The sequence below is a fragment of the Lathamus discolor genome, chromosome 1 (assembly GCF_037157495.1).
Source record: "Lathamus discolor isolate bLatDis1 chromosome 1, bLatDis1.hap1, whole genome shotgun sequence".
In the NCBI taxonomy this organism is placed as follows: Eukaryota; Metazoa; Chordata; class Aves; order Psittaciformes; family Psittacidae; genus Lathamus; species Lathamus discolor.
Window position 1 is genome coordinate 120002752 of NC_088884.1, and position 15923 is coordinate 120018674.

A 15923-nucleotide genomic window follows, 5' to 3' on the forward strand; every position below is an offset into this window, starting at 1 on the left:
TAGTTGTAGCAAACAGTCTGTTTAACTCAAATTTAGTATTTGTCAAAAAATTCTTGGCTCTCTTAAATAAGTGTGTGTTTTCATGGTGTATAAAAAAGGTAATATTCATCCCCATTATTAATCATGTTTGGACAAACTTGGCATTCTTAACACAATGTGCTTTCAGTGGAAATAACCTTGCAGAAAGAGTTAGAGGGCTTTCAGTGCCAGACTGGAAAGGCACAAGTAATAAAGAAATGTTCTGTTTAAAAACTTGACCTACTTTTTGGCATTTGAGCTGTATGTTCAGGAATCCCAAGTAAATATCTGTAAAGTTTGAACAGAAGTTCCTTCTTCAGTTTGACTTTGTTTTTTTGATTCATTGGTGCCTGTGACGTAACAAGGTAGTTCCATGTATTTATTGGTAGTTCATAATGCCTTGTAGCATAAACAGAGCTAAAAACTGAATAACCAATATGAAAACCAGGAAGACTGCATATCTGTAATTACATTTCAAGCTGTCTTTGTTTTAAAGATAAAAGTAAGAGCTGAAATCCATTTATTTGTCTTTGCCTGTCATCTTTCAAATAATGTGAATAAACAAAAGGCTCAGTTTGAAACCTGGGGATAAATTCAGAAGCATGACTTCCTTGTCAGTAATCGCTTGATTTGTAGTATTCAGATACGTTTGCTTAGTGTAAAGTGTTCATAGTCCGGTTTACATGACAAAGCTAACTCCTGTGGACCACACAGGACTTCTTCAGGTAATCAGGAAGTTTACTAATAAAAATCATTTGTTGCAGGACTCGTCTTATTTTCAGTCAGCTTGGGTATGAAGATTACAGTGCAGTTAACATACAGGTTTTAGGGTCTGAAGATACATATGGACCTCATGCTAGAAGGAGTATAGATGGTGTAAGTATTCAGTGGAGTGTTCTTAAACTTTTACTGACCTCTCTTAATCTCTCCATATTGTTATCTTTTCCACAACTTTAAAGGAAGTCACTATCATCTTGGGACTTTCACCCCATCATCTTGCAGAGAATTCAGTGTCACTACTTAGTGTATAAAATTAACACTGACAAGGTCTTTGCAGTATTGGATCTTCCAAAAGCACTGATATGAAATCTTACAAATATGTTGTTGTAGTTTGTTCTAATGTTGTTCATCTAAAGAAATATCTTCTTATAAAAGGTTTCATGATGTAGACTTGAATTGCATTAGATGTAACTAAAAGACCACATTATAAAGATTGAAGAGTTAGGAAATGGCAGAATTACTGTTACCTCTGCAAATTTAAAACTGTCTGTGAGTACTATTTGTGAAACAATCATCAACTATATAATTCTGCATTGTAGTTTGTGACTTAATAAATGCATATGTAAGAATATGAATGATGGCCATAGCCACTGCAGCTGTGATACGCCATGGTCTGTTTTCCGTATCTAGAATATGAAAGTTTAGGGATTTTGGGTTTGGTGGTTGGTGTTTTTTTGTTGGTTTTTTTTTTTTTTTTTTTTTCCCCTTGGAAAAAGACTGTAAATCTTGTCCACACTTACATGCACTTTAAATATTTGGACAGTTCAGTGTGTTCCAGAACAGCAGCATTTGTTTCTTCTTTGACATTGGCAGTCTTGCAACACTCTTAAGGTACATGTGGCAAAACTCAGCTCTGAGGTTGATCTTAGGAGTGCTGACACTTGAACTAGCTGACAGTTCATATGTATAGGAAACAAGAACATGATGTGGAGAAAGACAGCAAATGTCTTACTAGTGTTCTTAGAAATTGAGCAAGTTACGTCTGTAGCTGCTCATTTTAGTGCTTCAGCTTCCACTTCATTCTGCACAGGAGCAAGAGTTGCTTCATGAGAAATGAGCTTTATAGTGTGGTCTTTTTCCTTTCAGGACCATAAACTCTGCAATGTAAAGTGTGTTGCTGAGATTGCAGAATCAAAGTTTTGAAACATAGGAACAAGTGTTCCAGATGTTGAACTTGTCTGTATTCTGTTCATACCAGCTCCTTATGGTTATCTGCTGTAATACATTCTTTAATGCTACATAGAAAGTTTTCTGTGTCATTCTATAGAGTGAATAATGATTTGAAAAAGAGCTTTTTTTTTTTTCTTCCTTACTGTTCATTCTGTCTTGTTAAGAGTACATTAGATGAATTTTCCAAATGAAATTGAGTAATTGTAATTATTTTCTGTATTTTCAGCCTCAACTCCCAGGTCTTACGTTAAAAATAGAGTGTTATCTCCATTATATGTGCTTCCCATACATGCCTGAAATAGGATGTGAGAGCTAAGGCTGAAATACAGGAAATCACGCTATTGCCTTTCCCCTTTACTCGGTTCCTCTGAAAGTTCAGAAGAAACTAACCAGAGGAGTTTTCATCTGGAAAGCAGCCATAGTAGGAGGGGTGGGGAGTGGTGTTTGCTTTTCCATTTAAAATACAAAATCACGGAATCCTAAGGAAAACATCTGCCTTGTGGGGCTTCATGTAGAAATAATGTAGTCTCTTAATTGCTCTTTCCAGCTGTGTCTTTCCATCCAAATTAGACATGGTTATTTGGGTTGCAAATAAGTGCTCAAAACCAGAGCCATGTTGTGTCAGGCAGTGTATTAACACAGTAGGGAAACAGTTCTTTCTTTGAAGGTTCTAACATCTAAATTTAGAGAGAAGTAAATATGTATATGAATACCAAGACGGGATAAGTTGAACAACAGTTGGAGCTCAGTGTAGATGGCTGGTGTGGCTTGACTAATCCTCATACAGGTCTGTCAGCGGGTCTGTCAAACTGGGTGCAAAAGTTTGCCTTTGCAGATGTAAAATTGCTGTGCATCCTGTCTTATGTAGGCCTGTATGCTGTAGCCTGACCTGCTGTGTGGAGTCTTGACTGTTCTGACAACACGAAGTATCCTGAGAAATGAAGAAATGCTTGCCTCCTCTCCTTTCTTGGTCTTCCTCACCTCTTTATGTGGTGGTTGTTTGCCATTCCAATAGCTTGCTTTAGCAGCAGCAGCCCAGCATGAGCAACAAAGGGACCTGAATCAGCACTGAGTAACTTAATTTTTAGTATCTCCTGCTTTATTGCTTTCTGTGGCGGAGGAAGAAGGGAGTTATGATAGTGTCACAGCATCAATGAGTTCATGGTTTAGAGATACTGGAATTGTTTCATGTGAAAGATTAATTACCTATTAGTAGTACATCAGGTATTAAGAGTTTGGTATATTAACAACTGTGCTGTGTATTCTCATATTCTACTAACCGTTAACCAGGTTATGACACACTGTAAATGTGTTGTAAACACATCTTAAGACTTGATGGAATATAACTTTTTTTCTAATTTTTTTTATTTATGATACTGTAAGATAAATGACTTTAAAATTGTATATCTGAATTCATCCACTCAAAACAGGAATCAGCTTATTATTTTCACAGACCACTGTGTTTTGGATCTGTGGGCAAGGAAGAAAACATGGTAGTTTAGAACAAGGAAGCAGATGTGAGTGCATAATTATGTTTTTTGCAGGAGTATTTCCTATTATTATTTGTAGTAATTTAATCTTGTGGTAGACTGTTAAATGGAAATGCTTGGAAATGATGTTAAATGGATTTGTTGAATGTGGCATGGCCGCGTATTTTCTGTGTAGCAACAATTTTACAAGAATGTAGTGAAACTTTTAAATTGGAAACCTGATTGGTTTCTTATTTACATTATCTTGATCAGGACATTATTTCTGTATTCACAGAGGGAAATTTCTTTCCTTTCAGTGATGCATTCCTTCCCAACCTTTCCAGCCCTATTTTGTGATACATGATCTGCTGGAGTAATATAACCTCTCCTACATCAGCTCTGCTAAACTTTTATTTTAGGGTTTATCTACATGAGTATTGAGATAAGCTAACAAAATGTTAACCAAGTTTGCAGGATTTCCTACATCATAGTAGTGTGGTAGGTATTTTCCAGGCTGGGATCTTGGAGGCTGAGAAATGAACTGTGTGTGTTTCCCTGTGAGTATGTCTAAACAGGGGTACCTAAGAAAGATGAAAGCAATTACCTTTATCATTATAGTACCTCAGAGTACCTTTGTGAGGATATGCCGCTAAAATAGGAAATAGAGAAAAATCATATTTCAAATTTATGAATATTTAGAACTTAGGTTTAAACATACTGAACCAAGAAGGCCCTTTATTATTAGGTTTTCACTGATCACCAGCTATAAAGTCAGGAAGCTTTCCTGCCTTGATATAAGCTGGAATAAGGGAGCTTGTTTGTGTTGGGATTTTGTCGTGTGTTTGAGCTAGAATGGAGGGTTTGGTAGTGTGTTAACATAACGGTCTCTTTGGGATACTCTTACAGTAGCCAGAACACTCAGTGCAGTGTATTACAACATTTATGATAAATACCATTTCAGCAGCTGCCACTAGGAAGTACATCCATGTTCCTACATTGCTGAAGTTACTTAAATTCCTCAGATTGACTTGAGATTTTGAATGTTGACATGTTCAACAGTATTGCTTTTAAGAAAAATGTGCTGTATACAGAGAGGAAAATTATACTAGTATACAAGGCATCGGTATTTCTAAAGTTAATACTCGGATTTCACATCTGTTTTATGTGGTGTTAAACAACACAGCTTTACAGAAATGTGGGCAATTAAAATAATTATTTTAAGAGTTAGGAGATGCGTTAAAAGATGGGCAATTTAGGAGTTCAGATCCAGCATGTAGTTTCTTAGGAAAAAACATAAGCTCAAATTCTCTACTCAAGTATTAAAATCAGGAATGAGAGGTACGGGGTGGAATACACTTTGTTTTGTTATGATAATGTTAGATTTACTAGAATTCTAAGGAGTAAATTCTCATTTTGTTAGGCATGAGAGTCTTTTCACTGCTATCTGCGTAAATTGACAGTTGGTTAAAGTAATTTTAGAATTGCTTTTGCCATGGTTTCTAGTTCTTGTAATCAGGGACACCCATTTGACTTCGGGTAGTGAATAAACATCAAAACATACATACAGCAAGAAGGTCGAGATGTGGTTTTAGATGAACTGAATTAAATTTGTGATCAAACAACAACTGCTTGCATATAGTAACAACTTCAAGGTGTTCATTTTTTCTCTCCTGTTCCTGTCTATTAGACAAAGGATGCTGTTAGGATGAAGAAAGGTTCCTTTGTTTATTCAGTGTTAAGTCATGAAAAATTCGGTGCTGTGTAGGGTTATGCAGTTCCTTAGCCTAGAGGTGAGAGGACTCCTTTAAGGAGTCATGGCTCTGTTCTTTTCATCTGACTATAAAATGTCTCCTCTGCTTCATACATCAATCCCGAAGAGTTTGAAGTTGATGCTGTTGAATTCTAACAGCATCTGTATCTTTCCTGTGTGCTGAGTACTTAGTCTCTGATGCTTTCAGAAGTGTCACTGGTTTCTGCATTTGTAAAGAAATAGGCTTCTTTTTTTTTTTCTAAAATCCATTAAAAATGTTACACTAGCAGGAAAAATGTTATTTTATATTTATTATATGGAAGGAAAAAGTTGGAATAAACTAAAACCAGGTTATTTAGTCATGTATATTCACTTCCTGGTATAGTAAACATCTGCCATAGATTAAAAAAGTGTTGGATCTTCCAGAATCCAATAGTTCCTTTCTTCCAGGAGAATGTCCTTTTCTGTATCCTGAGTAGCTATATGTTCAGTTCTTTTTTACTTTTCTACATTTTTAGTAGAACAGCTGCCATATCTACAAAAACTCTTTAGCCAGGGCATTTAGAGAGGCGTGAAGTGCTCTGAGCTCTGTAGAACTGCAGAATAAAACAACCCCAAAAAACCCAACCAAACAAACTTTGATATTTTTTCATTTTTTCCATGCCTTCATGTAATACATCGTTTCCTGTTTATATAAAAAAAGAACATAAACACTGGAAGAAATCCTCTAGTGTCTTGTGGTCAAACTCCTTTGTATTTTACATTGATTTAAGTAAGCCAGGAATTTCATGTAACATTACCAAAGAATCTTTAGAGTTCTTTGTGTTCATTAACAAAAAAAAAGCTGACTTCGAGAGCTGACTACCAGAGAGAAGTACTCTGCTGCAGAACTCCATACTTGAAGTAGTTTTGTGTGAGAAACTCCTGACCAGTAGATCTTGATGCCTTGTACAAAACCGTTTCATATGTATGATGGAAATGGTTGTGCTTGTGCTTTGGGACAAGTAAGAGACACTTAAGGACAGACTTGTATTGTGTGCAGGCTTCATATTTTTCGATTCAAAGGCAGACCAAAGGTGGTTCTTACTGATGGATGCAGATTCTCGAATAAATACAGTCCTTGCCCTCAGTGAGACCTAAAGTTCATTCTAAGGCTTTTGCCAGTGTATTAATTCCAACAGTAGATTTTATGGTGGCAGAAGGGAGATTTTTAAAGAAGTAAAATCTTAAATGAGAGAGTGCTCGTCTGCAAGGGTGGGTGTCTTACCTGACTGCAGAGTAGGGAACAGAGTACTGGTTGGGTTTACCTTCAGAGGAGGTCTGCTCTTTCCTCTGGAAATGTGGTGGCTTTTACAAGTTATATTTTCCTACTTAACTCCCAAGGATTAGGTTTGAATTCTTTTCTGTGAGCAGATTTGCTTACTTCTTGATGCTAAGAAAAGTAATCCTGGCTCTTGATCTGACCCTCAAGTATTCTCAGTGCACTTCAAGTAAGAGGAGAGTTTGTTTGCCATTTCCACTGAGTGAAGCCAAGTATTTAGTTTCTTACAAAGTACTGTTAGTTCTAGTACTTGATTCTTTGAGAACAGTGGAGAAACAGCACGGTGTCCTAGCAGTCTGAAGTATCCAATAGTTGATTTCATGGTAGTAAATCAGAAACAGATAATGAAACGTTAACAGAAAATTACAGTGATGGTGGACGAAAAGTCAGGAATGAAAGTTGTAGCTTGTAGCAGTGAGCACTAAATATTTCAGTTAAATCTAACTTGAGGGTTGAGCTGCAGTTATTTTTCAGTTTGGTAAATTTAACTGACATTCTGCATCTAAGCTAATCTAATGTCTACTGTTTTGAAGCAGGGTCCTCGAGAAGCTGTTATTTGGCTTGCTGTACACCATAAGCAGAAAGAAGCTGTAGAAATCTTCTCCAGAGAAGTTGCTGCAGCTGGAACTGGCATGGGTAAACACTCACATTGTCTTCTAAGGATTTTAAAGTTACTTTTTTACTTTTCCATGAGCATGACTAGCATCCAAAACTTAGCCGTGTTCACTTTCATTGCACTGTGCCTAGTGAAATTGTAAGTTTTCAAAGGGTATTTGTGTTTGGTGTAGAAATACAACCTGTAGACATTAGCAAAATGATAAAAGGAAATCTCTGGAAGTCCACCTTTTTGTTGACATGGTACTTTTTATTCTTCCATTGCTGCTACTGTCCTTTCCTGCCTTTTTTCCTTCAATAGTTTGTTTTCCTGCCCACAGTTACAGCAATGTGCAACATTGTCATACTCTGAAAGTGCTGGATTTGTTCAGGTTTCAGTTTTCTCTTTCACCATCATCCTTCACAGAATGAAAAAAGTAAAAAATCTGCAGTACTTGGGTTGGGTGGGGTATGTACAGTATTGAAACTGAGTTACCACAAGATGTGGACATCTGTGTGTTAAGGTGGCTGGCAGGCTTTCAGCTCACGTTACCAGGGCTTTTCATGATGAAACAGTGTAGAATCAGGTTGGGCAGTCTGCATGAATGATGGTGAAGGTGCTAGTTTTGTTTCCTAGTTTAAACTTTTTAGAATCTATTGTAGTAGTTATTCTCTAAAAAATAAAATAATAATAAATAAATAATAAATAATTTCATAGTAAGACTGCTAATGAGCAATTGGAAAGACCATATTTCTGGAGTCATTTATTGAAAAACTGTGGAAAAGCAGGGACAAGATACAAGTCCTTCCTAATGAGCAGCAGGGAGAAAGGAGGAGTTGTTGTCTTGCAGGGTGATGTCACCTGAACTGAAACACTTAATTCCATTATTTTTTGGACATTTAAGGAACAGTGACTTGGTCTGTACCAGACAAAAAAAGGAAAAAAAGGGAAAGTTTTGGTTGTCTGCTTGGACTGTATGTAATGATTGTGGAGTATTGTTTTTAACTTTATTCTTCTTGCTGTTGGTGTTTGTTACTGTAAGTGGTGTGTGGACAGTTGTACAGATACAAGTTTTATATGTGGTGCCTTTTATCAAAGAATCTTCAAGCTGTGTAAACACCACCGACTAAGCTTTCTAGTGTCTAGTAGCATTGGAAAGTACTCTGCTTTATAGATGGTTTCCTGAGATAGTGGAAGGAAGCATAATCACAAAAGAATTTGGAGTCCTCTGTTCTGCTTTCCAGAAAGAAATGCTAGGGGGGAACTCCACCAGTATTTAAGGGAACCAGGTTGGCTAAAATTTAGGAATGGGGAGTAGAGGAGAAGAGGGATAGAGAAAGAAGATTTGATGGTTCAGAATAAGGGTGGAGAGTCCTAATTGCTCCTGCTTTAGTCCATGGAATTTTCAAGTACTCATGTGTCTGAGAGAGGCAGCACCAAGCCTAGTCTGTTAGATTTACCTGTGTTTATCAGATGCCTTTGTTGAGATAAAATCCAGGAGCACTGTCATTCTTGATGAGGTCATTCCAGCTTAGTAGTTGCCGCTTGTGGAGCCCTGAGCTAGATTTGGTAAGCAGTTCTGTTTTGGTAATAGGATCATAATATGAGAATTACAAATTATAGGTAAAAAAAGGTATTAATTTCCTTAGTAGCCAGTACTGAAAGCCTAGCTTGGTGGCTTTTGATTAGGCTGAATTTAAATCACTTGACTCAAAATTTTTGAGGGAATTTTTTGTTGTACTTTTTCAGACACTGCAGGGAACAACAATAAGATGGAAGAGATTCTTTTTCTTCCTGTGATTAAAAAGCATATTGCAACAATTGTGTTGAGGGGTGATCTTCCTCATGCTTCACAGCAGAGATTTAAAACTTAGGTTGTTAGGTCTTGTGTCAGAGATGTGCTTTTTAGCTCTTCTAGTGAATTTAAGGTCTTGATGTCAGTATTTCTGAATTTTTACTTATTTTGCAGCTTTTTTCCAAAATATATTTTGATACATTTTTGTGTATATATAAATGTAATGGATAATAAAATTTGGGCTACATAAAAGGAGAGCGCTAACTTGAGAGTGCTGGTTATCCCCCACCAGCCCATTTATGGTAGATCTTCTGATAATGAGTAGAAAGACATCTCGAGGCATTGTGCTGATTTGAAATTCCCTATTTCTTACAAAATCTCATCCTTGGTGTCAGAAAGAAATGATAAAGGGATACTACCTATGTGTTGGAATGGGCTGAAGCATGTGTGTGTTTGTGCTCTGCAATGTAGGCAAGGGCTTAGACCTGCAAGAGAGGTTTGGGAAGGTGGCATCGTCTAAAAAGCTTCCATAATCTGAAGTGAAAGACTGAGATTTTCATAGTTATTCCCTACTATTTTTTTCTGATCCTTTTTAAATTCCCAGTGTTTTGTTGAAGACCAATGGGCACATGAGCATACTTGTACAAAAATTTTCTAAAGTGTTACTGCAGATGTGATTCTTAAGGCCAGAGAAGAATTTGAAGTTACTATATATAGACATGTCATATATTAGAGAGTGAGTTGTTGTTCATTTACTGTTTGGAATGGAAGGCTATTAGTGTAAATTTCTGTTAAGCATGGTATTTAGTCTGCCAGTTTCAATACTTTGTCAGTTTTCATTTGGATTATGCTGTTCTGAGGAGTTTAAAAGGGGGTACAAGCTATTAAAAATATATATATGCTGACACACCTAATCCAATTACAGTTAATACCCGAGTTTGTTAAACTTTTAATTGGTAAAGGTATACTTTCTGTTTATTTCTCAATACTTTGAAAGTTGACAGCAGCCTTTTCAACGGCAATGAACAAGTTTGGTTTTATGCATGTATGGTTTCCTGAAAAAAAACAAAGATTTCAAATGCATCTGCAGTCTTCACAGCTATTTTCTTGTTCTGTAAAGTGAGTTTTTCTATACTTGGCAGTGAAAAATCCTGGGCACACAGACTTGGGTTTTTAAATCTGTAGGAGCCTGTGGGAGTTCAGTGCAATTCTGCATTGCCCAGACTATGGAAATACACCTTCATAAAAGCTAGCAATCACAGAGCAGGTTTGTACTACTCAAGGAAAATATCTTCATTATATGCAGTCCGGTCAGCCACATAGTTAACATGTAAATAATTTGTTGATGTAGTGTATTCATTTTGTCTTCATTGATTCAGATATTTTACTCTGAAGCAAATGTACTGTAGAAGGGGTTTTAGAAAAGCCTCGCTGTGGGAAACTGACATTTATAGTTTAATAGGAGTTCAGTAGCTAAGAAATGTTTTAATAATAGCTGAAGTCATGTGCTGACCCTTATTTCACATTAAAATGACCGGAGTTTGACACTAAGATGACAGCTGGTTAATACAACTTGAGATTTTAAAGTGCTTGAGTATATGTAAATATTATGACTGATATCCTAAGTGTGTTGGAAGATGCTTCAAGAAATGTCCTCATTCTAACAGTTTACTGCAGTCCCCAGTTTTTGAGAATAATATTGCTGAAGATAATTTATCTCCTGTATTCAGAGGACATAGAATAATTAAGAATTATGACTAACCCCTGTAAAAACAGATTGTCTGCATTTTGTACTTCTACTCAACTATGCTGTAAGAACTGTTGAGTGTAAAACCTGAGATTTCAGATACGTCTAGTTTGATCACTTAAGCTTGAGAAGTAGATGTCTTTGAAGTCTGCTTTTTATATAGAAATACATGGTGTTTATATATATAGATCTTTAGAATATGCAGTAAATATATTAATAACGTTTTGGTTCGGTCACTGGAAATACAAGGACCAAAGCATATGGGGTCAAAAACTGTAAGTTGGTGAGCAGGAGACTTCATTGTATTTTGAAACTCTGTGAAGTTTCAAAGAAAGAAGTGTCACCTGTTAAAAGTACTTAAAGCATCTCAGATTTCAACAGGTCGGAGCCTTTTCATGCTTCTTTACTCCAAAACATTTTACAAGATGTTTTGTGTAGTCTAGCATCTTTCTTTGATATATTGCATAATGGTTTATTCTGTTGAAAAATACAGATTTCTACAGAAAATTTGTACCTAAAATTTGGGGTCTTGCAGGTGCGCTGGAAGAATCACGACACAAAGGAAAAAGCCTAACACATATAAATATACATACATGTACACACAGATGATGATAGTCTGTTTTCCTTAAGGTAATTGGCCCAAAAATGGGTAAGATTGAAAGTAGGCTAGAGGGAGGAGTCGTAAAATGAAGGTGGGATAAGACTGTATGAAGAATTGCGCACATTAACCAAAATGAAGCACCTGCTAACTAGTAATTGATTCTTTGTTTTGTAGATTCCGTGTAGACTCAAACCTTCAAGCACAGAATCCAGAGGAAGGCTCCTGTACCAGTGCTTAATTACCTAGAAAGAATTTAATGGGTTTAGTGCCTGATGTTTCTTTAATCATGTTTGCCATGGTTAAACCTAGCCGCTAACTCAGAACTGTGCAGCCGCTCACTCACTCTCCCCCTTCTTCCCCTCTGTTTCTGAACCCAGGGCAATGCCATATACTTGGGAATTAATGAAAGCAGTGGATTCAAGTGGTGTAATCCCCAGTACTTACTCATGGCTTTTACATGCCCAGCCACCTGGAGAATTTGTAGTTCTCAGGCTAGGTCCTCAGGCACTGCAAAGGAAAATGTTCTCAGAAATGGTAGGCTTTTGGGTCAAACACTTGAAGCAAAATGGATAGCTTCATACTCAGTTTGATGATTACACCAGAACAATCCTGTACCTACAGATGAAGTGACTATAAATGGATTGGAAGGAAGGTCTCCAGCATTCAGCCATTTTGTAGTGAATCAGTTTTGTGCCATTCTGAGGTTAAAAAATGTGGCAGGTAGTGGTGGTGAAGTTGTTCATCAACTTGAAGTGAAGCAACTTGTTCAAGAGGGTGACTGGTCAGACAGGATGGCACTGTACTTCTATCTGCCTTGAGGAACTAATGAATAGAGCTCTGATAACAAGCAGTGGTCATGTAAAGTTTCTGGGAAAGGGGATCAGCAGCTTCAATCTAGCTGATAATCTTACTTACTTGATACTGCAGCCTGATTGATACTTTACAAGTATGTCAAATTGCTTGTGTCATTTGTAGATAAAGTGTTCCAGAAAAGAGGCAGGGGGAGCATCTACACAGACAGATGCTCTGCAATACAAAGGAAGTATGAAGTACAGCATGAGGAGATCTTGTTAAAGAAGGTGTCTTGGGCCAACTGTTGATTTAAGGACATCAGTTAACTTACCAGAAGTAGGTCTTGCAACAGTGACAAGTCCACTCTTACCAAGTTGTGCTTCACCTTCTATTGTCCTGTTTTACTGGGAAAGTGTGATAGGGATCTGAGCCCTAGGTTGAGGTGAGGTGGTGTGCTCTCGTGCTGTTTACACAAGTAAACTGTTGATTGTAAGTCATCATCAGTTAAGATTTTCTTCATCTTCTTTGCTTGAAGCCTAAATAGGAATTGCCTGTAGTAAAATTAAATTGTACTTACAAGCTCTCCCATTTTGCTATTCTTAATATAAGCAGTGGCTTAGATACAGAAGCTAGTAACACTGCAGCTGTGATGTTGCACAGGTGTAGCTTTGCTCTGCAATTGCATTTAAGTGCAGGGGTATCTAGTATCTCAAGAGGCAGATCTGTTGTTACAGTAGCTTGTACTAGAGAACTTCGAAAGACTAGCAGTAGCAAGCAGCAGTAGAAGGTTATTGTAGCCACGAGGTGTGAGCAGTGATTGCTCTTAGATTGTTTTCTTGTCTGTGATTAGAGCACTGCTTTGTTGTAGGAGCCAATTTCTATTGTGTGATAGCAGGCGAGTGAGAGCTTTCAGGAAGTTGAAATTGGTGTCAGAACAAAATCTGGAATCCTTAATGAGCAGTTCAGCTGCCTGGCAGGAAGTGGGCCATGTGACAATCCGCAGATAATTTAAATTAACTAACTTTATGAACCTATACTTTCAAGATGACCTTACCATATCCAGCCTCCTCCCCCAACAACCTAAATAAACAAATTAGGCACACAATTCAGTAAAGTAATTGCAGTTGGTTTCAATGTGGAATGGCAGTTTTATGCTTGCATGAGTGCACAGGTAATATGTATAGGGAATCTTCGCTGGATCGTTTAAAGTTGTGTGACACTAATGGAAGGGATTCTTTCACGTTCTGTCCACTGCCACATATTTTGCAGCAGAACCTGCTGGGTAAGGAGGTGGTTCATGGCTTTTGTTGTTGGTTTGGGGTTTTTTTGATTCCTTTCGTTGAAGGCTTTCTTTTTTTCCTGTACTAAAAAACATCATAGGCTTTTTTTGTGGGAAAAGGAGGAGTTAATACTAACACTCCTGATCCCTTCCGGTTGTTCTCAACTGCAGCACCTTCTAAAGGTTGCTGTTATTTGAGGTCGGTTGGTTGGTTTGGTTTTTTTTCAGCCTCTGGCTAAAAGTGTAGTCAGTGAAGCCTGTTTATTTTGTGAGTTGGTTACAATGTGCAAGTACTGTACGAGCACAGTGGCCAAGGTGGCAGAGTTATTACGGGCTAGCTTTAGGTAAAAGACTCTGGATTTATTACTGTTACCATCTCTGAATCAGTCATTCAGATGTGCACGTAATTTTAGTTTTGTTGATTCCAAATGTGTCTGGTTACAGTGCAGTGTGATCAAGATAAGGACTGTGTAACAGCACCCACCTTCAAAAGCTTCAATAAAAAAAAAAATCCCTTGTTAATCGCTATTTCAGGGAAATCACTTCCAATGAATGTGAATATGGCAAGACTCTGTAATCTATGCTGTGTTGTACATCTGTGCTGCTGCTGGTGTGTGTCCACATTACCAAGACGCTGACTCCAAGCTAAAAGAGCCTACTGAGAAGTAGAGGTTATTAGTGTAAGCTTAGTACCACAGCAGCAAGGTTACATGGCTTTTAGTCTGTTTGGAGCACAACCGCAGAGGATTCACACCTGGAAGAGGCAGTAATCCCATTTTAGCCAGGATTAATTTGGGTAAATATACCATGTGGGCAGCTTCCCCCAGCATTTGTTGCTAAGGGACTGCTTAACACACTTGTTAATTCCTTGTCTGATTCAGTGTATGCACTTTACCATTTCTTTCCCTTGCAATCTTATATGAAGCTTTATGCATGCTCTATGCCAGAAAAAAGGGTGAAAAGCTATGCTCAGGATGAGGAGAGCAAAAATGTTTGTTTCAGAGATAGAGCTCAGTAGATGGGTTTAATGGTAGGAAAGCCTGGCAACCTGATACTGAGAATAAACAAGAGTCTAATCACAGTGCTGATTTACTGCAAATCTGGGATCATGCTGGTGACTTAAGCTTCTAAATTACCTATGTATCAAAGAGAGAGGATGGGATCTGCACTATCACCTTAAAAAAAAGCAAAGGTAGCCATTAAAAATGCAAGTTAATCTGAAATAGTTCATCTAATAAGCAAGGCCGTACAAAGCAAGTGTTAAAACACAGCATGGTTCAGGTTGGAATTGTTTCTCTGCTCTCTTTAAATAAAACGACAGCAACAAAACCACCAAAGCTAAGCTCTTTTTTCTGTCAAATGTATTGCCTGACTTGTATTGGTATACAAAATATAAGAACCTAAGATTTAGTTTATAATTTGCACATTTTGTAATAAAATTATTTTTTATTAGAAGTCATAGTACCTTTTACATGTTTTGCCTTTTTAACTGTTGTATAAAATGCTCAATTTTATTAATTTATGAGAATATATGTGATTTGGTAGGTATTTCCCAGTATTTATTAGATATGCTTTATAGAAATGATTCAAGCTGCATTAGTGTTTTGAAGATGGTTTTAACTGTTCTTTTGTGAATTTAATTTCCATTTCCAGCACCCGGCCTCACTGGAATTGTTGGAGGGCGCCCCAGAGTGTAAGTTAACTCCTGATAATTAATGTGTTGTAATGGATGATGGTTGTGTTCCTACCACTCACCATTGCAAGCTTCCCTATCTTGAAATACCAACCACAGAAGCAACTAGTCTGTATTACACACTGTGCTTAATAACTGATAACAAGCTAATAGTGAGTACTACAACATAAGTGCACAAATAGTGCAATTCTTTATTGAAATATTGAATGAGAGTTATTCAGTAATTCTCGGTAGGTGTCAGAGCAGCTCATAACAATATGCTTGTCTTTGCTTGATGAGCTGTAGGGAGAGCTTTAAATATGACTTTGTGGCAGAATGGTAGCTCAAGCACGTGCTAATACATGCAGATTTCTGGATGAGATTTCTCTTGTACCTGTTAGTTTGGAATGTGGGCACAGCAAATTTGTGGCTGTACCAGCCCACTTCATCTAGAAATGTGAGGCCAAATGTCTTGGGCCATCCCATAAAACATGAACCCATTGTGTGAGCAAGGTGAACAGAGTAATGTTGAGCATATTAAAAATAAAAAAATCAACAATAAAAATCCTGGTTTAATGCAGTGTTTTCTAGGTATGGTTAAAATCTGCTGGTGATTGATATGCTCACCTTTCCATACTCATGAGGGCATCTAAAACTTTCCTGTCCCTAAGCGAATGCTTCAATATGTCTGTCTTGCATACGGAGACTGGGGTAGAAATTACAGATACATTTCCAGTAGCTCTGTGTAACTAGCCTAGGTGCCAGTGTGGGGCCAGTGATGTGCAGTAGACTTCAGTGTCATGAAGTGCATCCTTTGTGAAGAAAATATTTTCTGTACTTCAGCTACTCCATCCCATAAAATTTTCTTGTGTTTTGTTTGTTTATTTGTTTGGTTTTTAACAAAATCTTTGTTTCTTAATAATGACATGGATGT

At 37.3% G+C, this 15923-nt stretch overlaps 1 protein-coding gene across 1 annotated transcript in view; it reads left to right on the top strand.

Moving 5' to 3' along the window:
* LOC136006431 (uncharacterized) overlaps positions 1-15923 on the top strand; it is a 59685-nt gene that overhangs the window by 25948 nt on the left and 17814 nt on the right. Inside the window, exons 12-14 of the mRNA XM_065664448.1 lie at positions 783-894; positions 7045-7144; positions 14971-15010. Coding sequence (XP_065520520.1) covers positions 783-894; positions 7045-7144; positions 14971-15010 — 252 coding nt within the window. The remainder of the gene's footprint in view (positions 1-782; positions 895-7044; positions 7145-14970; positions 15011-15923) is intronic.